General features: G+C 38.8%; 1 protein-coding gene across 5 annotated transcripts in view; it reads right to left on the reverse strand.

The window, feature by feature from the left end:
- Window positions 1-4,874: 4,874 nt before the first annotated feature.
- Window positions 4,875-27,352, reverse strand: part of LOC101876612 (protein ELYS) — a 43,575-nt gene continuing 21,097 nt past the window's right edge. For all 5 annotated transcript variants that reach the window (XM_034060491.1, XM_034060490.1, XM_034060492.1 and 2 more), the window contains 24 exons: window positions 26,534-26,624; window positions 26,343-26,432; window positions 26,103-26,243; window positions 25,247-25,351; window positions 24,512-24,605; window positions 22,882-23,005; window positions 22,714-22,770; window positions 21,999-22,145; window positions 21,236-21,423; window positions 20,887-21,031; window positions 20,670-20,801; window positions 19,464-19,608; window positions 19,228-19,378; window positions 18,937-19,038; window positions 18,314-18,509; window positions 16,844-17,041; window positions 15,179-15,608; window positions 13,702-13,804; window positions 12,761-12,870; window positions 11,953-12,137; window positions 8,311-10,141; window positions 7,449-7,582; window positions 6,880-6,986; window positions 4,875-6,254 (listed from right to left, as the gene is read on the reverse strand). In XM_034060491.1, coding sequence (XP_033916382.1) covers window positions 6,062-6,254; window positions 6,880-6,986; window positions 7,449-7,582; window positions 8,311-10,141; window positions 11,953-12,137; window positions 12,761-12,870; window positions 13,702-13,804; window positions 15,179-15,608; window positions 16,844-17,041; window positions 18,314-18,509; window positions 18,937-19,038; window positions 19,228-19,378; window positions 19,464-19,608; window positions 20,670-20,801; window positions 20,887-21,031; window positions 21,236-21,423; window positions 21,999-22,145; window positions 22,714-22,770; window positions 22,882-23,005; window positions 24,512-24,605; window positions 25,247-25,351; window positions 26,103-26,243; window positions 26,343-26,432; window positions 26,534-26,624 — 5,199 coding nt within the window. In that variant the 3' untranslated portion in view covers window positions 4,875-6,061. The remainder of the gene's footprint in view (window positions 6,255-6,879; window positions 6,987-7,448; window positions 7,583-8,310; window positions 10,142-11,952; window positions 12,138-12,760; window positions 12,871-13,701; window positions 13,805-15,178; window positions 15,609-16,843; window positions 17,042-18,313; window positions 18,510-18,936; window positions 19,039-19,227; window positions 19,379-19,463; window positions 19,609-20,669; window positions 20,802-20,886; window positions 21,032-21,235; window positions 21,424-21,998; window positions 22,146-22,713; window positions 22,771-22,881; window positions 23,006-24,511; window positions 24,606-25,246; window positions 25,352-26,102; window positions 26,244-26,342; window positions 26,433-26,533; window positions 26,625-27,352) is intronic.

Raw genomic sequence — 27,352 nt, forward strand, 5'->3', positions numbered from 1 at the left:
GAATATCTACATGCTTCACCAGCTATCAGTCACCCTGTGCTCCCAAGCCCAGCTGGTCTGGATAGCAGTTTGTTATTCTCAGCCTTCAGGCCTTTTACAAGCTTCTCATGGGGATTTGCATTCACAAATGTTTTGTTCCTGATCTTTTTTGTCCTTTTAAGCCTGAAAATACATAGAAGACAAAAAAGAAGCTGCTACCCAAACAATCTCGGTAAACCATAGTATTTTCTGTCAAATTCTGATACAAAGCAAATTCATTATCTATTCATTATGTATTTCCAGTATACTGAAAGTAATCTGTAAAGACAAGATGTAGCTAGTAGGTAAAATGTATTTGAAAAGGGCCCACAAACTTAATGGGTCATACCAAAACTTCCCTTCACCCTAGACCATTACATAAGTTGTGCTGATCTTCTGGGGCTCTGTAAATGTGGGTGTGCATGGGAACCTACAGCGTGACAGCATGCCTCTGGTGTCACAGCTTGCATTGCAACACACTGGAGGACAGATTTGCAATATCCCTTCACTGTTTGGCAGGCACTGGCATCAAACATTAAGCTATGCAATAATAAATTCATTAATTGGGAAAAGAAGACTGGTCTGTAACACTAAGACTATGGTTAAGAATTAAAAGTAAAAATAAAGACCTGGGCCATAATTATTTTCCCTCTACCCAAGGACTGTCTACAACAGCAGTAACTCAGTTTCAAATTAACATTTTGCATTTCCATGTTGATATGGTGAGCAAGATAGGAAGGAATGAATGAGTTTTCACTGTGGTGTTTATCACAGGAGTGCACAGTGGATGATGGCAAATAGAAGCATGCTCACAAATTACATTCTTGCATCATTTCTACTGGCACAGAGCTGAGAAGGCTGGTTATGGAAAAAAAAAAAACACATAGTACTCTTTTGGAAGGGAAGTACCACAGCAGTAAATCACAAGCAGCCTTCAGTAATCAGGGTGATGCTTTGGTAGACACAGGAACAGGAGTGAAGCTTTCTGTTTACAGCAGTGCTCGAACACTAGCACAGAAGGATGATGATGAGTGAGGGCATTCAGCAGGTACAAAAGCTGTACTGCAAGGCTAAAGACATCTCTCTTACTCTACAGAGGATGTATGGCACTATAAGGCTTCTCTATCATATAAAGGTGTGCAAAAGAAAACATTAATTTTCTTTACTGAAGTGTTGCAAAGACTCTCATGAATACCCTGTGCAAGAGGGAAGTTAGGAATTGTAACAACAGTTAAAAGATCAACTTGCTTTATGGTAGGTAAATGAAGATCAGTGCTTCAACAATTACTAAAAAAGGTTTAACAGTCTTTTAAAGTACAAACTGGAAAGATCTTGGAAATAAATGACACTTCTTGACAATCCCACCTGGCACTACTCATTCTTCTCCCAAATCCATGTGCTTTTGAAGAGCTCTTTGCCCACAACAGGCATCAGCCCTCTGCACCATATCTGATCATCGCATGGCTCTGCCCTGAGCCAGTCTGACTGTACATTAGCAGAGCAGTGCTGTAACCTTGGCAGGCGTTCTCCAGAACTCCTTGACCACAACCACGAAAGACCCGTCTCTAAAAAATTACCAAACACATCTTCATAGGTGAGCAAGCACAAGCACACACAAGCACTGTTGTTTTGTAGGATTGCCCCCACTAAGAGTTTAGTTGGGAATCAAGATTTGCAAACACACTTGAAAGTAATATTGAGTTATGACAGAAATGCAGATAAAATCTAGATAATGTTTCAAACCAGTAAACTGGTAAATGTCAGTCATTTGTATTACACTTGCATGAATGTTAATAACAGGAAATAAACAAACTGACCAGTCTACAACTGTGTATTAGCTAAAATTGTTTTTACTTGGTTCTTTGAATAAAGGCTTACCTGGCCTGTGTAAGTGTTGGATCCTGCCAAGATGAGCATACAGTTCTTGTCCTTTAAGAAGCCACTATGAGACCAACAGGCCAGATGGAAAGTATTTCCTGTGCCCTGGATTCCCAGGGTCATAAATGCTTGTGCTGTTGGGGTTCCCAAAAAAAATCACACACCTACTTCCTGCATCCTTCTGTCTTTGTGTATTAAAACTACAATTGTAATATCAAAAAAAGCAATCAGTCATTCACTAATAACTCACGTTTTAGTCTGGACTTATATCAAGTCCAGCAGCACTGCACACCCAAATGACTGCTGTGGGATAAACACAGCTAAGGAATAAGTGACCTGAACAAACGGACATATCAGTAACCATAACTTCCATTTTTATTCTCTACCTCACATATTGGCCATCCACACAGCAGAGTGCATTGGAAAATGCATTTTATTTTAGGAACAGCTTTACTTTAATTCAAAAGGAACCACAGTACATTTATCTGCAAGCATATCAAAGAGACTCATTAACTTGACTGCTGAAAAAAAGCATTCCTAGAATGAAAACGTGGAAGTTTTGCATGGAAAGCAAAAGTACAAACAAAACAGGAAACAAACGCTTATTCTTTGAAATTCTAGTGTTTCACATTATTTTCAGATTGCCCTAAATTAATGGGTTACAAGTACTGCCTGACAACTCATGAGAAGCTATGCATTGGCTTCTGCCTGTAGCTTTCTTTTTTCCCCATCAGAAACCATCAGCTAAGCACTTCGTGATTAGTTACATGGGAACTGATGAAATTGCAGTAAAGAAATTTATTGCACTGACAACCCTGAGAGTAGTCTTCCATGAGAGAAAGTTTTGATGGGGGGATTAAATCAGTTATCTGCAGCCCTATTTGTATGCTGGCTATATAAAATATTAAGGCAAATAAACTAAGTCAACATCAATCAGTTAACACTTTAAGCACTAAGTGGCTATCAAAAGTAAACCAAATTTGTTTTAATTCTCTTTCACGTTACAACCTAGAATGAATATTTTCATCAGCCTTGGCTTCTAAACATTTGAAGAAAAGGGTCTTGGGAATATTTGTGTTAACTCTTCAGTAACCCAAGGAACCTTTCCTAATGACACATTTCTTGACAAATCCCCTTTTGACACCATCCCTTAACCTTACTAATATTAATTATGCCTTCACTAATACCTCCTTCTATGTGTTTCCTGGAAATAAAGTCTGTCATTACACCTATTTCTATTCTTTCTGGAAGGTGAGAGTCTGCTGCCCCAAGGCAGACAACCTTCCAGTGGAATTTTCTTTGGGGTTAGAGCCACAAAGGTACAGTTCACAATTTAGCTTCTGTTTTCAGCCAGCTAACATTTGACCAAAGCAGATTCATCAAAATGCTGTGAGAAATTCAGACTTTTTCTCTAGAGGGAGAAAATCACACTCCTCAATTTCATTTCCTATGGAAAAACTTCAGAATTGCTCTATTTTGTGATGAACTGTACTTAGTAACTCCTGGGAAATTCTCATCTTGCTCACAAGAGAATTGCTGCTCTCTGCCCCTATAGCCTTTTGCATGTATCCACAAGGATGCATCAACCCCTCTAGCCTTCACAGACCCCTCATGCCCTTCTCTGGCACCACAAATATTATCTTCCTCTCAGGTACAAGTGAAAACACCTGCAGTTCTCTATGAAGACTCCTAGCCTGCTCAGTCACTCAATCCCAAGCCATTTTAGTCTTTTAAAAGGCAATTTCCTTCCCCATCCTGTTAAGCACTGCACATGCACTCAGGCATCCTCATCCTTGTTGAAATGATCTGTTCCAGTCTATCCTTCATGTACTTGTTGCAAGCCTACACAAAAAAACAGCCAAGTTAAATCAATTTTCTCAACTCCATTACCAACCCTTCTTTGAGTTGCCATCTTAATCACTATTAACTAGCTACTTTTCCTTCACCTGGGCTCTGAAGAATGGTTGGTGCCTGATTTTGGTTCTGTTTCCTTCTGTCCTTTAAACTTTCTGAAATCCCATTCCTTGTGACACATGACACAGTCTTTTTAAACTGCTCCCTGGGGAAACTGGCCAGCACCCAAGAAAGGTGCATTAAGTGACTGGAAAAAAAACCAACCAACAAAAACCAACCCACAAAACCCCTCTAAGCCCCAGAGGACATATAATTGTATTAAAATTCCTTTAAGATAAAACACAACTACTACAAACCTTTATAGGAAGTTAATAAATCTCACGTCAATCTTCGTGTTACGACTATTGCTTTCTCTTTTCCCTCCAAAGCACTGCTAAATTAGGATAATTCAGCTGAGCTGGTTATAAAATAAAAAGGCTAAAAATTGCTAAAAATTAAGCATAAAATTATCTAATATTTTCTTTGGTTCCAATTGATTTTCATATAAAAAAAAACTGAGAAACACATGAAACCCCTGTGAAGCAATCTTCCACTAGCCTTTCATCAGTCAATTCTGTCTGATCAGGAATTGGAGTATTTAATAAATAATTTTGTGAACTACACAAAACATATTCAGATTTGACACCCACTTTCTATTTTAGTTTGGAAAGTTTGATCTTTTACCCCATTTTCTGAGCTATTCACTGCATTCCTGTACTATGTGAATTTAAAAATAGTATAACTAGAAGTCCCCCCACCCTTCCTCTTTGACCATATTTATACTGTGGAGTTCAAGTACAAAATATTCAGAATAAATAATTACTGACCTGACTGAAAGGTCTCACCTGAGGTGCCACTTTCAGTCAACATTTGGCGTTTTCAAATCTCTCTGAGTTATGAATAATCCCAAGGAGAAAAAAAATCCAAGCGCATGCAACTATTTCTCTAGAATGACCTGTTCTGAGATACAAAAATCGTGGCCCCAGGAGGAGTTTTTTTTCCAAGCTTAGTCTGTTATTAATACGTTCATCCACTACGTACAAGGTATTGGTTATCCAATAAATTATTTCTTAGAGTAACTGTAGTAGTTTTTACTAAATGAAAAGTTTAATGTCAGGTTCCACCATTCTGTAGTCTTCAAAGTTGCATCCATATATAAATTAACATACATAAAAATAATCGGTTGTCTAAAAGACTGCACACCAAAATAGTACTTCCATGTCTGCTTTTAAAAGAATAGGTTTTCTGAATTTATTTTTACAAATTGAACCTTTATAGAGACATTTACTCCATTACCCAAGATTATTTTTGAATAGTTGTTTCATTAATACGGTTTTAATTAAGATGTCTGTACATTTTTGTACCTTTTCCAGACTATTATTTTAGCTTTACCATCAGGTTTTCAGTGCTTTGATATGCAAGCTTCAAATACTGCAAACTATGTTCACAGACAGTAATTATTTCAATGACAGTAGCATTTCTATTATGGAAAGAATTTTGGCTGAAATGTCAAAGTATGTGGGTAATACTCCCTTAAATGTGCTATGCTACTGTAAGCATCACACCCTCTGAAGTTATTTTTTTGCTGACAACAAATTGTAAAAAATAGTGAAACATCCGAGGTGTGATCCAGTTTTATGAATTAAAGAGCAGCTTTCCCAAAGTTTTAAGACAAATACAAAAAAATATTGCACAGCTTAAAATACAATTGTTTACATTCTGACTTCAATACAATACAACTCAACCGTGAATGTAAGCAATTACCCTTCTGCATTGTGAACCAAATTCTTTGTGCCAGAAGGTCAAATGAAACTTTCAAAATTTAAACTATATTTCAAATCTTGTTAAAAGAATTCTAAGCAAACTTTGAAAGGCTTAAAAAGCTTCTGGCCTCACCTTTGAGGGTCAGCAACTCTTTCAAACCAACAGTAAAACTTCTGAGTGATACAGATCACTCAACCACTATTCCCTCAAAAAGCTATAAGACAGTAAGCATATTTGAAGTATACATTTTATTAACATTCCTAAAATAAGCTGTATTTACATATTATATAAATGTATGAAGTCTTAATATAAAATAGAAAACTGCATTGGCTGAGGAAATCAATACTCCATATGGAGTTACTTATTGAAGACCATTTGTTTATGAAATTTTACAATAATTTATATAAATTATCTCTTCCAAATTAGATGATTTTTTTTTCTTTTTACTAATCCACACAATTTTGATGACTTTACAAACAGTGGTGTACAATATAAACTTAAAAAACAGTTACAGCATCCTCCGGCGCACAACTGGCTTTGGAAAGTTAGACAGTCTTTTTTCGCTCTTTCGTAGAGTCTTCTCTGCCATGTCTGTGGTTTCTTTCTGTCTGCTTTTTGTTCCATCCACTGGACTTCCAAATGGAGAGATGAATTTTATTTCCACTGGTGGAGGTGACCAAGAATCTTCTTTTCTTGTGGTTCTGGAAAAAGAGAGAGGTATCAAACTGATTTCTTATCACCAACAGTATTTAAGAGAGGAAAAAAACAAACACAATGGAATTACACAAATCAATGCAAAGGAATTTTTAATGGGTTTCTTCAGAGATAGTATCAAGGTAGAAAAGGTACATAGTAAGCTTCCTTTTGCTTTCATTCCTCACCAGACTGCCCCAAATATTCTCAGTCACTAGTCATACCAGCCTTCAGAACATCCCACCACAGCTTTTAGAAGGCAAATACCCTCAGTTTTCCAGAAAGAACCAGAAAAAGGTTCTCTTTACTCAGTGCCTGACCTCTTCCTGCCTTGTACGGGGAACTAAAGACCTTAAGAGTATGGTTTTCATACAGTGGAGTAAGATAATGAGGTATCATTGCATGCTATCGTTGCAAAGATCCACTTGCGCCTTTTTATCCCCTCCCTCTTCTGTTTCCATTAATAAACTAAAGCATTAAGCAGAGAAAAAGGTGCCAATTAGACCAGCAAGATGGGCAGGATGGTAAAGTCAGAGCAGAATTACTCAGCCAAGTGAGGAACAAGTTGTTAGGGGCTAACAGCTGAATCACTACCACAATAAAAGAATGTAAGTGTTCATAAGAATTTCATACTTGCTTGTCTTTTTCACTTTTGATTTTGCAGTTACACCTCTCTTCAATTTTTGCTTTCCCACAGACTCTATGGATTTGGTATCCTCTTCCTCTTTAGTTGGAAGTTCCTATGTTAAGACAACAAAAACATTAGTCATGCATGAGTTCTTACACTTTTACAGAATATACATGAATGCTTCTTTTATGAAGAAGTTATGCCAAAGTTATTTCCAAAAGCATTACAGTTTCTCTCTGAAAAGAAACGTTCCATCTCAAATTACTGAATGTGGTCAACAAATAAAGGTCAAATTCTGAAATTAAAAGGTAACACATCAGGTAAGTTTTAAGGAAGTCCACTGTGCCTTTTGTTAAATGCAAAGCAATACTTATTAATTCTTGATTTACATAGATTCAGTGTTTATTTTTGAAGCTAGTTTTCATAAAGGGAAAATCCCTGTTTACCTGATGTATTTAAAACTCTCTTTTTAGATAATCTTTCAAGGAAAAAGGCAAGGCAATGCAAAGCATGATTTGGAAAAGCAATACAGAGCAACAACCAAAAACATGAGACAACCAGAGGTTTTACTTACTGATTCTGTCACAATACGGGAAATGCTTGATACATTTTTGCTTCTTGACCTCAAAAGAGGGGGTGAAAAGACAAACTGGGAAGACAAGTCCGGGTCTAAATCCTTCAGCTGCACAGGATGGTCTTCTTTCTCAGCTAAAACAACAATGCACTCTTAACATGTATGTACATTATACATAAAGGAGAGTGATATTAAACTACAGCTGATAATGAAGAGCACAACAGCTTTCTGAATAAAAGGTCTAATCAGGCTTATAAAGTCACTCGTCCACAGTAACTCACAAACCAAAAATAAACCAGTGTAGCGATTTTGTCTGCACTTATATAATCAAAGATACTATATAAATATCAAAGATATATGCTCAAGAGATATCAAGTCTTTATACATTTCAAAATAAAATTCTTATTAGGTACTCTAATGAAATGAACCCTTTGCACAGTAACTACACTGACAAAGTTTATGCCCAAGAAAAAACATCACGTAAGTAAACGGCTACATAGTTTGTTGCAAGATGCATCTCATTTTAAGTTAAAAACTGAACAGAATTTGGAAGCACATCATCTTTATTTCGCTGTTGGAGGGAAGGGAGAGCAATCACATAGTGACATATAACCTCCAGTTTTCAAAACTGACAAATTAAGCTCATGACAAAAATTCAGTTTAAATTTCATTTCACTCTACTCAGACCAGCCTCCTTGTCTACTTCCACCACAAGGAGCCATCCAGTCATGTAGAGTTCAGAAAGATTTAATTAACTCTTTTCAATTGTTTTTACTCTGCATGCTTTCATTCTTTACAATATTTAAAGCCATCCTGAAAACAGCAACATGCCCTATTTTGTGTATAAACATAGTGCACTTACCTTTAAATTTTTTTGTCAGCTTTGTGAGGGGAGGAGAAAAAAGGAAAGATTCATTTTCCTGAACTGACAGTTTCTGATGCATGGCAGTTTTGTGGGATCTGGTTCTTGTAATACGATCTGTTGAAGCTCTTGATGTCTCACTATATCCTGACGGGTTTGTGTCTTCAGGCAGCAAAGGACTGCCACCAGGTCCTTGGGGAAAGGCCTCCTCCCCTGTGCTCTCCTCCTGTACTGATCGTCTCTTTCTGCCCCGTCGCCCTGTCCTAACTGGAGTCCTGGGTGTAGCCGATTCCTCATTTGGCTGTGCAGGTGTCTGCTCATGAGTATCTATTTTTTCTGGTTTAGCCTGTGGAATTCGTCTTCCTCTCCTCCTAGGAGTATCAAGGACTTCCACACCTGAAGGTGTGTCTTCCTGAGTGGAGACAGATTCTGTGTCTGCCAGGAGATTCTGTGCCCCTTTCCTAGCACTTCTTCTAGGAGTGACAGGAAGTTTATATTCTGTTTGAGGAAGCAATGATTTAGACAGATTATGGTCAGAATTTTCCAACACTCCTGATGAACTTGTCTTTCTTCTTCTGCCTCTTTTAGCTGGCACAGGTAAAAGGAGTTGGTCACTGGGCTGCACCTCCTGATCCTTGACAGTATTTTCAGGAAACTCTAAACTAATGCTTTTCAGTTTTCTTGCACTTCTACTGGGACTGACTGCTGTTTTTATCTTATGATCAGTGTCAGTCTGACCAGTTTCTGGATCTCCCACTGAACTTTTCCCTCCTCTAGTCCTTTTGGGAGTAGCAGAAACAGTAATGCTACCTTTGGCAAGAGGTGTTTTCTCATTTGCCTCTTCCATGAGTGCAGATGCAGCTTCCTTTGCTCTCCTTAAACCTCTTCTTGGAGTACCAGCTGTGGCCTGTGTACTGACAGACAACACTTGATCATCAGATTGGCCACTTTCTACTTTTTCTGTATTAGCTTGTTTAGGCTTCCGACCTCTCCTTGGAGTAACAGGGGTCACAGGTATTTGCTCTTCTTGAGCATTTTCTTCTGTTTGAAGGCTAGAAGTCTCAGATGCTTCTTTTGTTCGCCTGGTACTTCTCCTGGGAGACAGTCCAAACAGAACTGGTTTTTCTGGGTTCTGTAGCTGCATATCACCTGCAGATGGAATATCCAGACTTCTCAGGTGTCGCCTGGCACGTGTTCTCGGAGTGATGACATAACCTACTTGATGTCTGCTGGTTTCATCTTCCACTCCTTCTGGCACAGCTGTTAAGGGAGCTTTTGCCTTCTGGAATCGAGTTACCTTTTTGCCTATCGTCTCATGAATAGATGGTTCCACAGCTTCAGATGTAAATTCTTTACTTCTTGTGTCTTTGATTACATCCAGTAAGTTCTCAGCAATGGCTACTTTAATGGGTTCAGGCACATATGGGAGTGACTCTGCTGTATTCTGAGATTCCTGATCACTAGTTACAGTAGACACCGAGTTTGTAGCACATTCTTGGTTTTCAGGGTTTCCTAAATAGCTCACAGGTTTTGCCTCTGTTGTTGCTCCAGACACTTTAGAATCATCTACTGATGTAGGGTCTCCCATCTCTGCTTCACCTTCATCTCCTTCTAAGACTAAAGTGAAATTACTCTGGGGTACAAAAAGCTCTCCATCTCCCTCAGCTGCATCACATTCATCACCTTCATTATCAGGCAAATCACAAGCAAACTGTTGCTCTATAGTATCACAGCTGTGTTGAAGGTTGCCTGATGGATGTAGTTCACTGTACAGTGATGTTTCAGGTGCTGCTTCTGAGGTTTGTGCCTTAACCACACTATATTCAATAACCTGAAATTAAAAAATGGCTGTTAATATATTACCAATTACCAAACAGACTAACTTCAAACTGAGCTGGATAGAACTGGGGACAGTGATATGCTGCTACTCCTTTCTGATCACCCTTTAATGTGAAGTTAGCAACACACAAATCCTCTCCACTACAAACACAAGTTTATGCTTTCAGTGGTCAGAAAAGAGAATACTCAAGTGTATGCAGCCACATGCTCTACTGCTGGTATTTCTGCTCCTGACTAACGGTTTGCCACCACCCGTGAACAAAACAAAGTAAGCAGTTTTACAACACAAGCTGCATACACAACTGGCAGTAATCGTCACATTGCATTTCTTTCTGTACTTCTGACTACAAATTGACACAGTGACCATCTTGGCACCTACCCATGTGCAGGCAGAATTATGCCCCCCAGGTTTCAGTCATGATAACTGTGATTGCAACACTCAGCCAGGATGGCCAAGTATCACATCTGACAACTCAGCACCGCATTTAAAGGAGTCCCCTGAATTGCAAGAGGCAACACATATATTCTAAATAGCTCCATTTCATGTTCTGTAGTTCCCTCTACTGAGCAATTATTCTTTCCTTCTAGATCCACCTGAGATACTTGAGATTGCATGTTGAGAACAAAAGTACTACCTGTTACATATTTCAAGCGACTCAAATGGTCAAGAGAATTGAATCAATGTGTAAACACCTTTGCCCAAGCCTCTAAAGTCATAGTGCTCGCCTGTGGTGGCAGAAGGAAGAAGCCACTTCATAGCAGTCTCCATGGAATCTGCCTTTTTTCTTGCTTCCTGCCTTGCCAAAAGTTGCTAAAGTGCCACATAATAGCAACATGCCATCCTTCAAAACTCAATTCAGGAAAGACCTGTCTGCAAAACCTTTCCTTTCACGCTTACACAACTATGAACAAGAAAGCTGCAAGTAGTTTGTCCTAAACTCAGTGAAGGCAGACAAACCTAAACCCAGTGTGTACATATAAATCAGTAAGCACCAGTTACAACGAAAGCAGAAAAACCTTCACTGTAACTGCTACATGAATGACCCCAGAAGCTTTGTGACCACTTCGTGTCCCTACTTCCTTCTTTCCATCACAAATTTTTCATTTCTCTCCATAAGTGATTTATGTATTCCCAAATCTATAATAATCTTCTCTACAGCACTGTCCTGAATTGGAAAGCCATGACAAGTTAAATAAGTGACTACCCATTTGACTTTATCTGAAATCTAGGACATTGAAAAGCATCTTCTGTTACTTAAGACCAATCAATATTACTAATTCCTGTGATTGTAATCCTACCAGAAATGGACAGTTTCCTTCAATATAGTACTTAAGAGGACATCCACAATAAATTCAGTTCACTCATCAGCCCCAATAGAATAACAGGGGAAAACCTGGGACAGCTGGAGAATCTCCAGTTCTGACTTTCAGTCCATATGAGCAACCTTTTAAAATCCACAATTCACAGAAGTTTAGATGTCAAAAGGTGTGGTAAAAAAATTAATAATGAAAGATTAAGTAGTACCTTGACACTGAAATTAACTCATTATGGGGAACTGTTTGTGTCAATAAGAAACTGTTTGCTACTACAGCTCTCAAAGTCCCAAATCTTGAGAGATTCCATTCTGTGTTACAGGTACAGAAAAGTGTATCTGCACTTACATAATGAGGTTTTAACTTGTATTAACCAGCTAAAGAAACAGAGATGGTTTTGCGTGCCTTCTCATTGTCAGGAAGAAAGGACTTCCCTCCATATGCAAAGAGTTTTCTATTTTAAAGAAAAGGGGAGAACAGTTTACTTACATTAATTTCCTCGGTTTTAGGAAGACTGTTAGAACCAGTTATTTCTTCCTGTGGAGAAGGAACTTCAGCTTCAACTTCAGCTGCTTCTAGGTTAGGTTCTTTAGGCAAAACCACATACTTCTCCTCAATGTGTCTCTCCGTATAAGCACTGACCACATCCTCACTGCCAAGGATACCTATCACAGCTGGAAGAGATTTATATAATTTTAACTTAACTGTGATATAAATGATACAGATTTAAGCAACAGGAAGTAACAGAGGGAGCACGAACAAACAACACAGTTTTCCATCCTGCCACATACATTAGGCTTCCTCCAGAAACCAGAAGCCAGAACTATCTGGTAAAAGGAGGCAGCCTCACAATTCATCTAAAAGAGGAAAGGGTAAAATCAGCTGGTAAGTCCATAGAGAAAAAGACCAACAGAGAAAAAGGTGGCTGGAAAGGCTAGTTATTTTTCACAGCCAGCATGCATCATCTTTTAAAATAATAACTCAAGCAGCAGATCCTATAGTATGCACATTAGCAGTGGTGCACAACAGCAAAGTAGAAAACTGATCTGCCCTTACAGTATTTTTAATCCTACCAAATTTCTCAGTATCTTTATCAAGAACAGAAACATTCACTATGCATTTTCTAGAAGCACTTTCTTTGAGGAAAGTGGTTTCTCTACAGTTTAATGGAAGTTAGGAGTAACATCTTAGTACTGCTTCAGTTTGAGACACCTGTAATGGTATAGCAGACCACACATTTTACTTCAGGAATTCAGCTACCTCAACTCACATCACATCTCCAACATACTGTACATACATTCACTGTCTGCTTCTGGGGATTCAGAAAGCTGTGGATTTGTTGCAGCTGGCATGACTTTTTCTTCTGATGAAGAGGAAGGCATCCTGGACTCCTGGTGGTTTGTTTCACTTCATGAAAAGAAAGAGAAAATCATACAGTTCCAAAACAAACCTTGAAGAGCTTTACATATTACTTTCTCACTGCAAAATCTTCAAGTTGCAAAAGAAAAGAAAAAAAAAATCAACTCAGAAATTCCTTTACCAACAAACCTCCATTCAATTAATGACTCATTGCATGCAATGAACCAAGTATTAAATATTCTTCCCAACTATCTAGCACTAGAGAGTAACAACAGAGTTGTATTAAAGAATTATATATTGCCTTCTGCAAAAAAGAATGCAATTGCTGTATTGGAGGTTTAGAACAAATACTGGTACAAACTCTTGTTCAGTAAGTTACCACATGAAATTAAGGGTTGTTAATATTCTGTCTTAATCACTAAGCACTTGCTAATTGAGCACGCACAGGAAACAGAAATTAAGTGTATAAACTACTGCCAGAAACTCAACCCCCAAAATGAAACTACTAAAGTTGCAGTAATCTCAGATGTAGTTTTTAGCTACAAAATTCTCAGACAAGAGCAGGGCTTCTGTTCACAGTATGTATTCAGTAAACCCCCAAACTGTAAAAAGGTTTATCTAGCCTGTTGAATGAAGCCTTTATCACTATACTTTGGGGTCTGCAATCATTTGAGAAAAAAAGGCTCAAACTGACAGCTGGTCACTCTGACTTATATTCACACTAAATTAGTTCTGTTCACAAACAGGAACAGAAAAGCTGTTATCTACAAGAACACAGGAAAGAACCAACAGCAGCTGAAAATCATAGTTTTCAAAGCCAGGGAAGCCAGCAGTTACATGCTGTGCAAACCCAAAGAGGTATCTACTTTATGAACTTACCTTTCACTTGCAGTCCCAAAAGCATCAGCCTCAGCAGCTTTAAACACCAATTCACCATTGTCAGGAAGGGTAAGACATTCAGCATTTGATTCTTCCACAAATCCTACAAAACCGGGCAGTTGGATTACTTCCCAATTGCACTTAACATAATTGTTTTTAAAAGTACAAATGATTGTAAAGTAAGCCTTTATGCGTTTCACATAGGAGAGTGATTTAACAAAATAATGCTATCCACACTTCAACTGTACAGAAGACTTGAATTCTTTCCAGTAAACAAGAAGCATGATGTGTAATTTCAGTTCAGAAAACGACTTGATACTCTGTTCACAAACTGAACTTGGTACATTACTGACCTAATACATACAAACTTCAGAAAACACCCTTCCTTCTTAAAATTGGGAAGGCATTTTTCTTATTTCTCTTTGGATAATTTACCCCATTCCAGCAATGCTTCTTTCCTTTCCTGACTCCATTTCTCCTCTTCTACAAGAATGCATCTAAGGTCTTTCCTTGTTCTTTTTTTCTGATGATTGACTGGTGTCATCAAAACCCAACTGCCTTCTAACCTGTTCTCATTTCAACAGGGTCAATTTTAAAAACATCCTCCTTTTCTTCTTTGTTTCTACTGTCTGCTTCATCCAGACCCAGCAACTACCTTTGCAGACAAACTGTTTCAAGTCCTCAGACACACAACTCTGACACTTGCAGACATATCTGAGGAATAACAAACTTTTTTTTTGTAAGGAGTTGAACGGACTCAGCTCTGTTTGTCACTGACTGTAGCTGTGTTTCCACGTCTCCCTCTTCTTTCACTACATTCCTTCCCAGCTCTTCATCACTCCTCAACAACTAGTGAGCCACAACTCTTCTAATCTGCTAGCAGAACTATTTATATGAACGTGTCCTCAGCAACCGAATTGCCTTGAATGAGTTCAATTGAGCTAAATTTCCAAACACAAGTGAAACAGGTTTGGAAAAAGATGCATAAGCTTTTGAGCCAGCAAAATGAGCAAGCACAGCTGTATTAAGCAGCAGACACAGAAAACAAACTTACTTCTAGGAGAAAATGATTTATGTGAGCACTAGCAGAGTTGTTTATAAAAGTAAAAAGAAATCCATCTGGTCAAAGTACACCATACACTCAACTTGCTGAAAAAGCCCTGCAGCCTGGGGAAGTATCCCTAAAACATAACCAAAAGCTTAAGTTTTCAGCTTGCTTCCCGCTGAAAACTCTCCACAAAACCCTGCTGCCTCTTAACTACAACTACACACAAGAGATGCCAACCCAAAGCAGTGTTTATTCATATTATCCAGGATAGCTAAAAGACTCTAAACAGTGGCAATTTTAAACCCCAGGACAAGGAAGTGTCTAGGATATCTGTGAGCACTCATTGACTGCCGCATTCATCAGCAATTTAATCTTTTGAAGACATCTGAATTAATTCAGAAACTTAGGTTATCACAGTATGAAACGCACCAGCTTCTTCCCTTAGCTCTGATGAGCCTGGTTCTTCCATCTGGAAATGTTTATCTTCAACCATTTCACTGTCTTCTTCCTTCTCTGACTCTTGAAAATCAGCAGTCTCTTCAATAGAAGAATTAGCTGGCTTAGCAGCTATAAAGATTACATCATCTTCAAAATCGCCAGGTGATTTTGCATCATGATACTCCAAAGTAGTTTGGTCTGACCTGGCAGAAACATTACTATTTTCTTTGCTGACATCCATGCTCTCCAAACCATCTGCAGGTACGCTTTCTGAAGACTCTTCCATTCCAGCACCATCTTTCTCAGGACTGCTCAGAGCAAAGAGAGTTGTTCTAACTCTACTTTCAGACCAAGCATTCTCCATCACTCCACGACGATGCTCAGATGAAGCTTCAGACAGCATTTTATCTTCTACAGTTACCTTAAAAATAAATAATAAATCAATAAATAACATGCATATTCTTTTGTCAAAGCACGAAAAAAAAACAAACCCACTCAAGCATAAACCAATACTTGTAAGTTTTAAAAGTGGTACCTTAAGCAAGGAGCTAAAAAATTAAATCTCATTCTACCACTAATTCAGTTTTTAAAGCACAGTGTATAAAATAATCACACTTTTGACTGCCTTCCACAACCTTGGAGAGTTAAGATGAAGTGGGTCTTTTAAGTACTTCCTTCTACTGTCATATCAAGCCTGTTCACTGGGTTCACTATTACGCTTTCAAGAAGAGGAACCTTTGTATAGTAAAATCATAACTTGTAATTTCTCCTTTTTGTCTGCTCACCTTTTCAGCTTGCATGCATCACTACAGCATTGTAGTAATCTCTATGCTGATAGCACATTAGAAGTAAACTAACCTGGTCACACTGCATTATTAGTAAGAACTTAATTTATAAGAAAGCCTCTTATTACAACTTAGTAACAGACAAAAGAAGCATAAAAGAACTAGATAATGACAATTTCTTATTATACGTATGGAAAGCTCATACTAGTAACATGCCCCTGTTCAGCCCCGATTTTGATACATTCCTTCACTAACTGCATGATGAGCTCGATCAGAGGATCCAACTGGCAGAACAGAAAAAGGAGTAGAAGTGGACAGCTTCCAGAAGGACAACACTACAAATGCTGTCCATGGTGCAAGGGTGAGAGAGAAATCTGAGAATTTTAAGGCTAGGGGACAGCGAACAGTACAGCTCTCTTCATCAAGAGTCTATTCTTATCACAGTTCAAGTAAACTCAGCCTGACTAAAAGAGAGACTGAAAGTAAATGCAGCTCATGAGTTCTGCTGCTCTCCAAGATGTTTAATTCCCGAAGCTTGACAAGCCCAAACAACTGGCTCAATCTGTTCCTCACCTTCCTGCTGTACCACCAGCTGAAAAGGTACAATGGGAAACTATTAAAAAATACAGCTCCTAACAGGTCTTGAATAAAAGCCACCAAGGTCACTGACATTTACTATCAATGTGCTCCTGCAGGCATGTGATGCTACAGTCTAAAATAACCTTTTCTGACCAAATTCAAGTCTGCTGCTCTGATCTGCAATTTCAATTTTCAATCTAAGGAGTTTTGGTAAGCTTCAGGAGCAACTAAAGCAAACCACAGTCTAGAAAGCCTTTAACTGCAAAAAATCACTAACTACAACCCCGCTTACCCCAACAGTCCATTTCGCACTCGAGCCCTCTTCCCTGAAAGATATTCTAGGTTCCTTAGCTCGCAGAGGAGGAGTAACTGATCGTCCTGGAGATGCAGAGGGAGTTGCTAAGGGTGTGGTGCGAAGGCTGGATCTGAGGATAGATTGAGGAGTAAACCCGGGAAAACCAGAAGTAGACATGGCCAGATCTTTAGCTCTCTATGAAAAGAAACAAACAATTAAATTCAGCTCAATTTCAAAACAGAGGACTGCACTTGTCAAATCAATTTTATTTAAACTAGTGTTCACATTACAATTACAACCTGAGTTTGTAGCAGCAGAGAACCCAAAGTTTTACTCTACACTGCCCTTTTTCCAAAGGCATAAAACCCTTACTGATAAAAACACAGGCTTTTTATGATTATTTGGCTTTCCGCTTTATTTTATTTTTATTTTTAAATGCCAGAATAAAATGTTATTTTTCAAATTCCTGAAGAACAGGGATATGGCATTTTGTTGTCTGGCATCTTCTCTTCCACCTCAGTGGTTTTTCCAATTTCTACAATCCTCTTCCCAAAGCATACAATAACTTCAAACTTCAGCACAGATACAGTGACTGAGCACACTGCCATGTGCAATGGCAAACAGCAAAGCAAAAGCTGATTTTTGACACTTATTAATCAATCCGGGCACCAGACTAAATTAAAATGACACTGCAGTAAAAGTACCTCCATCTCTTAATTTAGAAGCCTTCAGGTCTCCTTAGTTCAGTAAAGGTTTTACAGGGGGTTAAAAGGAGGATAATGAAACTAGTTTCATGATACAGACAATATAGAAGGAGAAGAAACTAGAACTCTGAGAGATCACAACTGCTTTGTTAAAGCAGACAAAGGCAAAAAGATCAGCAGCAAGATGACAGGTCAAATGTTATTTCCTTGTACTATAAGATCATGATGGCTGTGAACACAAACACTGTTTAACTCAAATAGCTAATGGGTAAAATTACTGCAAAAAGCCATCACTGAATTTCACATAGACTAACATCACTTAACCTGTATCACTCAGCTGTCATTCACTGAACCGGATTAGGAAACTGAAGCATATGCATCTTGCTTGTACATCAAATTATAGAGAACTATCGAGCACTTAAATGATGAGATGGTTAAGCCAGAAATTGCACCTTTAAGGATCTAAGTATACTGAAAAGTCCAATTTTAACTTGGATCCGTGCAATGAAAGCAAGTGGATTTCACAAACCTATGGGACATCCTGCATACTGCAACTAACTCAGAACTAAAGTTTCCCCATTCAAGACTGTTCCCAACATACTGCTTCCAAAAGTACTGCATGTACAATAACCACATGCATGCTGTGAAGATTCCACAACTTGAATCCAACAGTGTTTGTGTTCATACTTTGGGGGGTTCATTTTGAACACAGTTTACGGGCTTTTGTCTTGGTTGGTTGTTACTGGTTTTTTAGAACACAAACCTTAACCACCAGAGGAGTCTCCAGCAAATTCAGTTCTGATGCTCTTAAGAACTTCTTCTGTAAGGCGGAACCATGCAGATTTGAATTCACTGGGCTGGACACCATGAATGAAGTAGAATCTCTACATGGTGGCTGCCAGCCACCACCCTGCTCTGCAGAACATGAAGGAACAGGACGAACCACCAAATCCAGCAATCTGTTAAGAGGCACAATTTCAAACAGGAACATAAACAAACGCATGACAAAATTGTGTTCAAGAAATTTGACATGATACCCAACAAAGCCACTCACAGAAAGAGACATCACTTCTTTACCATTTGTACTTAATGTCCTAAATCTCTGCCTCTGAGGCAAGAATAACCCAATTTTAAGTTGCACAAGTGACGTAATGCTCATGTCAGAAGGAAATTCCTCTACCTGTCAACGCTGGGACCATTTCAAATTCTCCACTTCTCATTGTGTCCCCTTTTCTTTAGCAGATACAAAACTCAATGCAAACAGAACACTTTGCAAAGACAGAAGGAATACACACACGTACATACACACACGTACATACACACAAATTTATATATTTATGAGTAAGAGCCCCTTCTTGAAACACCTGTTCTGTAGATCTACTATACCTGGAATGTTTCTGTGAGAATTTTGTAACTGGTGTCCCAACAAATGCATCGGGCAACTCTGCAGCAGGAAGAGGAGGTGCTGGTGCTTCTGTAGCTCTAGGGCTAGAACCAAAAGGAAAATGTAACTGATGATGGTATGAATTCTTAAATGCTTTATAATGTATCTGCAAAAACACAGACAAAGCTTTCTTCAGGTCACTTTCCCTCCAGAACACTAACATAATTGACATGGGTTTCTCTCTCTTTCCAAATATGTAGCTCAAGATGAAATGTTATTAAAAGGCTGCTTACCTATCATATTGTGGGAAACTGGTTTTCTGCTCATTTCCTGCCCACACTTCTCCAATTTTGGACAACACGTTACTGATGAAAGTTGCTCTTGTATGCACACGTCCTGCATTAGGTTGTCTTGCTACTGTTGATAATGGCTTTGGTCTTGCAACTGTAAAGCAAGAGGGAAAAAAGTCTATCCTTGTGGAATCAAAGTGATGGTTACTTGTCCAGTATACTTACCCTGCAAAAATTACCTTCTCTTAAGACTGAAGGCAGATGGTACGGCTTGGCTCTCTCTACAGCCAGCTTCCTTTGAACTCTAGGAAGGATCTTGCCATACTGTTCCAATATAGAATTTCTGGCAACTGCTCTCTCTCTCAGGCGAGGATCACGATCACCCTGACAAATGAAAAGCATAAAGCAGAACATTAATTAAATGTTCACTGCACAGCACCGCATGTGCTCCCCTCCCTGAATAAACTTTCTCTACAGATAGGGTAAAATACACCCACTGCACAGAAGAGCATCAAATTTTTACTCAGCAGCACACACCTATTTCTTCTGGTGTTTGCTGCAAAGAGGAAGGAGGAGTAAATCACAAGAGAGATGACAACTGAAGTTAAAACAACTCTGGCACTCCACAGAACCTTTTTCAGATACACTTGTTACAATCTGCAATTTTCAAATAGCTTACAAAACAGTAGGCTTTCCCTACAATGCAACACATTACGGCTGGACAAAAAACTTCAGTTGGAGAACCTAAAGCTTCCAAGACTACCTTAGAACTAACTGGGGATTCACTGGAAACTTCTCATTCCAGAGAACAGCAAATGTGTCATAGATTCATAACAGAAGTTCAAAAAATTGAAACTGGTTGTTTTGACAGAGAAAAGATAGATGGGAATTTCTGTCAGGAAAATGGTAAAATGAAAGGTGTGGAATGTAAAAACAAAAAACCCCCACACCTATTTATCTGTGGACTGACATCCAGACTGGCCTCAGCCAGAGGAATGAAGTTGCGTGCAAGACACAAGAGACGACATATATTGCACAGAAATGAGGTGACATAGAACACAGCCTTTATTCCACAGAAACGAGTGACACAGCAATCTTGCAATTATCTAAATCATACAAAACATGCATACCTGAGCAACTGATACAGCTGACTGATAGAAGAGATAGAGATGTTAAGCCCACAGATGCAAACAAACTAATTTAAGCAGAGGCAACAATGGTGTGCATTATTTAACATAGATATTCACAGAGCACCTTTAGAGAAATATTCTGTTCAAATAATGTTCAGATGTAACTTAAGGCATAGAAACTTATTCCTAATATTTCAAAAAATGGTTTACAAAACAAAGTAGGATTTTTACAAAGCAAAAAAAAAAAAAAAAGCAACCCACCAGGGAGTAACTCCTAACAGATACCTGCACATCCAACACAAATATAACATTTACCATAAGATTAACCTTCATTGACTGATTCAACTGCAGTGCTGGAATATAATTGGAACGCTGCAGATGGTGGACTAGAAGAAATTCATGATTCTGAACACCAGCGCTGGTCTGCAGAAACTTCTCCAGACACTCCTGTGGGAAAGAACACATTGTAAAAATCTGCTCTGCTTCTGCCTCTTCTCTTTCCAATTAAGATTTTTTCCTTGTCCACACTTACTTGTTCAGAGTCTGTGAAAGGCAGCTTCAGCAAGTCTTCCATTAGTCCCATCTCCTGGCAGAGCTCATACATGTGCTTTAACAGCTCTTCCGTATTTAACTTAGTCGTGTGTTGGTGCAACAGACCCCAGGCCTCCACCATGCACCTGCAGTTCATTTTGTTAAGATATAAAGGAATACCAGTAATTCATTTGGCTGAGATGCCATGGAATACTAATAGCATAACCAAAAACTGACCCAAACTGCTGTACTCAGAGCTTAAAGGAAATGTAGGGGCTGGTGATTTGTGTCACTTGTTCTGCACCTTTCACAATACTGGAGTGCCAGAATGGAGGGGCGGGCTTTTTTACCTGTTGGACAACAACACGGTGAGGAAAAGTCTAACTTCACTACTGCTTGATGTCGATGGCTTCATCATCTGCAAGTATCTGAGGGCTCGTCTGTGCTCTCCTTGGCTCATGAGGGCTTGAATAATTCTCCTGTGTTGCCAGGACACAGTTTTGATCGTAGCTGGATGAAAGAGCAGGGCCAGGGAATTCTGCAGACGGCAGAGATCAGGTTTGTTATGATACATACAGCCACACGTGCAACAAAGATATTCAAAAGTTTCTGAAAAATCATTTCGTCACACAGAACAAAGCGAATGTTGTAAGAGGAGTCATTCACACTTGTCTAGGTTAATCCGTATACAAACAGCACTCCTTGTAAACACGTTACTAAATAATACACTATTCTGTCAGACTAACAGATTTTATTCACATCAGGAAGAACAACCTTAAGCATCAGAAAGGACATGAATTAGGTTGAAAAGTCACGTCTGCATCCTTATGTCTCAAAGTGTGCTGCTAGAATCACAGTGCTCCTGTCTACAGTACCTAAACCATTGTTTCTGAGGAAGCGCTCAACTGGCTGCTGAGAATGACCTAAAGAAGGGCTTTGAAAAGTCAAATACCATCATCAAGCATTATGAAAACTCATGTCTTCTTTGTGTTAATCCATTTCCTGACAAAGTAGTTAAAACTGATTTCAAATCACAATTTACTGATGAAGATGTTGCAGCAATATTACAAAATGAATTCGCATGTTTTGGTATCAAATCTCTACCATACTTACTTCATAATCGTTGTGATCTAGAAGCCAGTAACCTTGAATAAGCTTCACAAGACCCCAAGGGATACCAAAGGCCGTTGGGAAGGAGTCAATTGAAGTCTCTGCTTTATTCGGAAACGAATGCATGATGTCTAGCAGCAAGTAAATTGTCTGACATCAAGTATCTAATTAAGGGAAATGAATTTGCTAGACCCAACACACTGCATTTAGGAAAAAAAAACCAAACAAACCTAAAACAAATGAAGAACTCGGAAGTGCTGGGAAGCAGAAAAGTGAAATGTTTTCATCTTACCAGTTTAAGCCATTATCACCTGAAGATACTCTGGTTGTAACCACAAAATTACATCCTAAATGAACAACCCAAAAGGAAAACCCTTGGATTTCTGCAAGGTATTGCAAAAGAACCACTTCAGATATTTAAAATTTCAGTTGTCAGCTCACCCTGTAAAGAGGATGGTCTGGGCAAAATTCAGGTACTGGTAGACCACTGGTAGGGAAACTTTTGCTCTGAAGCAGCACAGTTTTGTGCACCATTCCAGCTAGGAGCCATTTGCCAGAGATAAAGGTGCTTCAGCAAAACCAAAACTGGGTTCCATTTTGAGAAAAACCAAGGCAGAGTTTTGTCTTTAATATTTCTTAGTAAGCCCGCTTTCCCATGGCAGAAAAGACACGAATGTGCATGTACTGAAGGTGCAATGAGAATTACTAGAAAGGATACAATCGCGTGTTTGTAGCTCTCTTCAATGCTTTCTAGCAAATAGAGATCCAGCAGGGCCTGAAAAGGAAAGTTGCAAGTTCTGAAAAAGCTCCTGTCTTTCAGAAATCACTGGCTTTTGGGTGGGGGTTTGTTGTTGTTGCTGCTGTTTTCAGTGAACACAACACCTACGTGTAAACTAGCCGGTGGGTATTTCCCAGTTCCCCCTTCATCTCTCCGCCACAGCTTCTCCACTTGGTCTCCTAACTGGCAAACCATTCCATCAATCATCAAGCAGTCAGAATCCCATTTTCCTCTGCAACAAAAGGTAGCAAGGATTTGCACCTAGGCTCCAGCCACTAGGTGTGAGAATTTCCTTCAGTCAACACAAAGCAAAAGCTCCCATAAGTCAAGAAAGTAACAAACATACACAGGCCTCAATATGGCTTGAAAGGCACATGAAAGACATTTCCAACTCAGATGAAAAACATTTGTTAGATCATACTGAGTTATTAAAGGAGTACAAAGCGGTAATCCTAAAAGCTCTCTTAAGAGAAAAGTTGTGATGACCTTTTAGTTTTCAGGTTTTCTTTTTTGTTGTGTTACTTGTATTACCCAAGGAAAACTAAGTTTTTAAAGTGCCAGAAATAACCATGCTCATCCTGTCTAACAGAGGAAACATACCAGTACTAAAGTACCAGGACTGTTCCTTATGCCAAATCCAATGCCTTAAATTGAAATGTTCCAACACAGAGGTGGGAGACAACATAAAGGAAGTTTCAGATTTGGTTCTCAGCATCTCACTTTGGTTACTGAAATTCAAGTGACTGCCATAAAGCTGAGCAAACACGAAATTTTAGCAGCATCTTAACAACATCTTTTATGTTTCTCTACGCACACCACTGCTATTATGCACGGCTGAACATTCTTCAAAAGTCCATCCCAGTCTTCTGCTGACTGTGACTTACCCTGTCCTTTCCTGATGATAAAAAGCAGCAAGAGCACACCACAGCTTGTATACTTGTAAGGAACATGCAAGACTGTCTGTAAGTTACCCGACAAGTAAGCCAAGTGAAACGAACTTCCAATACCTAAGACCCTGCTGCTTCCACCTTAACTCCTCTTGCAGCATCCTGCTCACCACACCGTGGACTAAACTTCTTTGGGTCTTTAGTCAGCTTTCAGTCCAATTTCCAAAGAAGAATCTCCTATTACCTAATCCAACGGATATCACCTGTGGCCTAGTAAGCCAGTCCACAAAAGAGAGTTTACATGTGGAAGTGAATTTTATCCAACAGCCAGTAGAGTGCTAGGTGTGCCAGCTACATGTGATGGACACTAATTTTACTAAATTACACAAATGTCCTTGTGAGTAGGAGGCTTAGGCCAGAACAATTATTACCTTCTATTACCAGTCAACAAGAGAAAAGATCTTATTTATTTAAAACCAAAATCAGAACCACGGTTTCTTCGCTGTCCAACTGCTCTGCGAAAGCTGTGCTTTGTTGAACTGTAGGTGACTGATCCTATCCTAAACACGTGGCCCTTTTCAGCAATGACAAGTTGTACAGATTAGCCGACGAACTAAGTGCACTACAGGAACGAACAATACCAACAAATAGTACTAAGCAGACCTATACAAAAACATTTAACACAAGAAAGTAACCTCTGTGATCAACAGAACACAAATATCACTGAAGTCCAGAGTTAGTGTTGGCCAATGCACTGAGTTTAGCAAATAAAGCTGTTGCTACAAAGAGCCATTCACTTCCACTTCTGAATTTGCAGTGGAAGTGTACTAGAGATTTCCCATAAGCCTTACCGTGATAAACGTTCAAGTTTCTGTCGATGGCCAGTATAGTATCTCTGAATCAGAGGATAATTATAGAAAGGTCTAGACAAATGCATATCATCATCTACAGGCAATAAAGAAAAAGCAAGTTAAAGAAATAGTGTAACATTTTTAAGCTAAAATTTTTGACTCAAAAGACAGAATGATACAAGCTAAAAATTTAAGAAGCACAGGGAAGCTTCCAACTCTGAGAGAAGCCCATCCTGCTTCTATCTTTGCTGAGATGTAAGGCACAAGACTCAGCTCCTTCTTGTCTAGAGTACATTTCAGGCTTTCAGTGAACGTGGAATTCAGAACATGCAGTATAAGCCCTAGTTCAATACATCAAAAAAACCAAAACCAAACACATTTTTCAAGTGATGCTTTTACAATAAAAATGCATTGCAGAATTTGCTGTTTAACAGCAATTGGATTAAAACTCAGGGCATTTTAAGCTGTGGACACAAGCAGCTCCTTGAAGTCAGAGGCTTACTGCTCTCTACATAAACACATGCAGGAAAAAAACTGCTGGCATTATTCTATACTACACATTTGAAAACCAAGTAAAACCTCAATTTCACCCACAAAACTTCAGCACACACTGACCCTGAAGCAGCACAACTTGGGATAAGTGAAACATTTAAACAAGCATGGCTAAGAATGTGGTGACAGAATTACTTAGAGCACACCCTCTTTGTTACACACATTACTGCACTTGATACTTACCTAAACCCTCTGGGAGGAGATTGGATCGACAGAACCAGATAACGACTTGTGCATACAAAGAAAGGAGGCTGGTTACCACCTGCTTATTTCTCAAGTCTGCACAACCTGAAAAAAAGGCATGACATGATCTTTGCTATGAAAGTCCTTTCATTCTGACAAAACTTCCTTCATCAGACCAATAGAAAGTATAAAAACGTCTTGTCATTTTTCAGTCTGTTTCACATTTGCGTTTGAAGAAAACCCCACAACAACCACCAAAGCAAAAGCAACAACTACAAAGAAGCAGATTCACTAAAGATAAAACAAAAAAAATTATAATAATAAAGCCTGAACTATTAAACATATTCTTGAATGAGGCACCTGTTTTTCAAGTAGCAAAGATTTTTTACAATAGCAAAGGGATATTTTATTTTTCCTCACCCTGCCAGGAAAAATTTGTAATAAAAAGCAATAGAAACTCAGGTAACCTACATTACAAGTTACTAATTTCTGCTTCCATCATGGATTTTAGTAATTTGCATACAATTATCAACTGGTATCTAGGAATTAAGGAGAAGATTTTAAGCATTACCACATTCAACTGCTGTAAACTCAAGCCTGCTGCTTGCAAAGCTTCTTGCTGAATGCAGCCTCCCATATCCCCTGACCTGAAGACCACAACAAATTATTTCCCTTGCATTAATGTATACTGAGAGGTAGACCACACTTCTCAGATTTAACGCTTTCCGGCCAGATGACTTGGACAGTCTTCCAATCATCAAAAGCAATAAAAGCTCATGTTTCCACAATTACAACCCAAGCCTAATTCTAAATCGTAATAAAACATACCAAAAGATTTTGTAAGACTCTTACAAACCTTTCTCTGTAAGCTCCTGTGCTTCTCTTAGAAAACAGTTTAAGATTGTGCTAAGGTTGCTCAGAAGCGACTGGCAGTGCTGAAGAGACTGTAACGTCTGTGGGTCAATGAAGTTGCAAGAGCCATCAAACAGCGGAACACCTTTTCAAGAAGAAGAAATGTCAAACCATTACATTGACTGAAGAAGCTCAAGGAGAAACAATGACTTTCTCTGTGCACAATGACTACACTGCTACTCACCAATTTGGTCAAATTCATGTTTTGCATAGATCACTTTGTTCCACGTCCACTCAAGAACAAACCGTAAATTAGCAGCAGAATTTGGCTGCTCTGAAAAAAAAGAAAACAAACCAGAAATAAATCCACAATCCCAGGCCAAAAAAAAAACCAAACCCAAAAATCTATCACAAAAGCAACGTAGGAAGTATTACCTTCAGATGTCCAGTGTTTAATGCATCCAGTCAGAAGCTCTAAAGAACCTGTGTGGACAGCAGCTGACAATACCGCTTGTAACTGCTCTTCCTAAACATAACAGGCAACATAAAATGAGAATCTTATACACTTTCAGTACCTGAACCATCAAGAGGGTTTCCACCCCTACACTCATTCAGACACCACAAAGTCTATTAGTACATGCGCTAATAATGTCACATTCTTTTGCCTCATTCCACACACAGGAAGGACTGATTCTTGACCTGAGGAACACGACACAGTTTTCCTGACATTCCTATTTATGCTAATTCTAATCTTTTTGCATGCCTCTGCAGCGCAGTCTTAACACACTGAGATGCAATTAACTCTTCTCAGTAATATCCTCTGCTAATACCCTTTGTACATATTGTGCATCACAAAAGCATGAAGGGGACTAACAAATACAACCAGGGAGTGTTTGTGTGGAGAGAATCAAGCAAAGGTCAAGCGGCTTTCCACACTATGAAGACATGAAGTGGTTCTGGTACCTAAAACAGTTATTTTCTAAAATGACATACGCGAAACATTTGAATTCTACTATGTTTAAATTTTAGGCAGTTTAAACACAATATAATCCTGTAGTGGTGATCCTTGAGTAGGAATCCATCCCAAGGATGTCTATGCACAGGTATGCACAGACTTGCAAGATTAAGCTGCGGCTTTTCTCAGCTGCTGTTTTGATATTCCTTCACAATGAAATGATCCTTCATCAAATTTTGCTTTTTGTTAGTTTGGGGTTTTATAAACACATTCAAAAGTTATTCTAAGAGAAAGATTCT

This window comes from Melopsittacus undulatus, chromosome 3, assembly GCF_012275295.1.
Source record: "Melopsittacus undulatus isolate bMelUnd1 chromosome 3, bMelUnd1.mat.Z, whole genome shotgun sequence".
Taxonomy (NCBI): domain Eukaryota; kingdom Metazoa; phylum Chordata; class Aves; order Psittaciformes; family Psittaculidae; genus Melopsittacus; species Melopsittacus undulatus.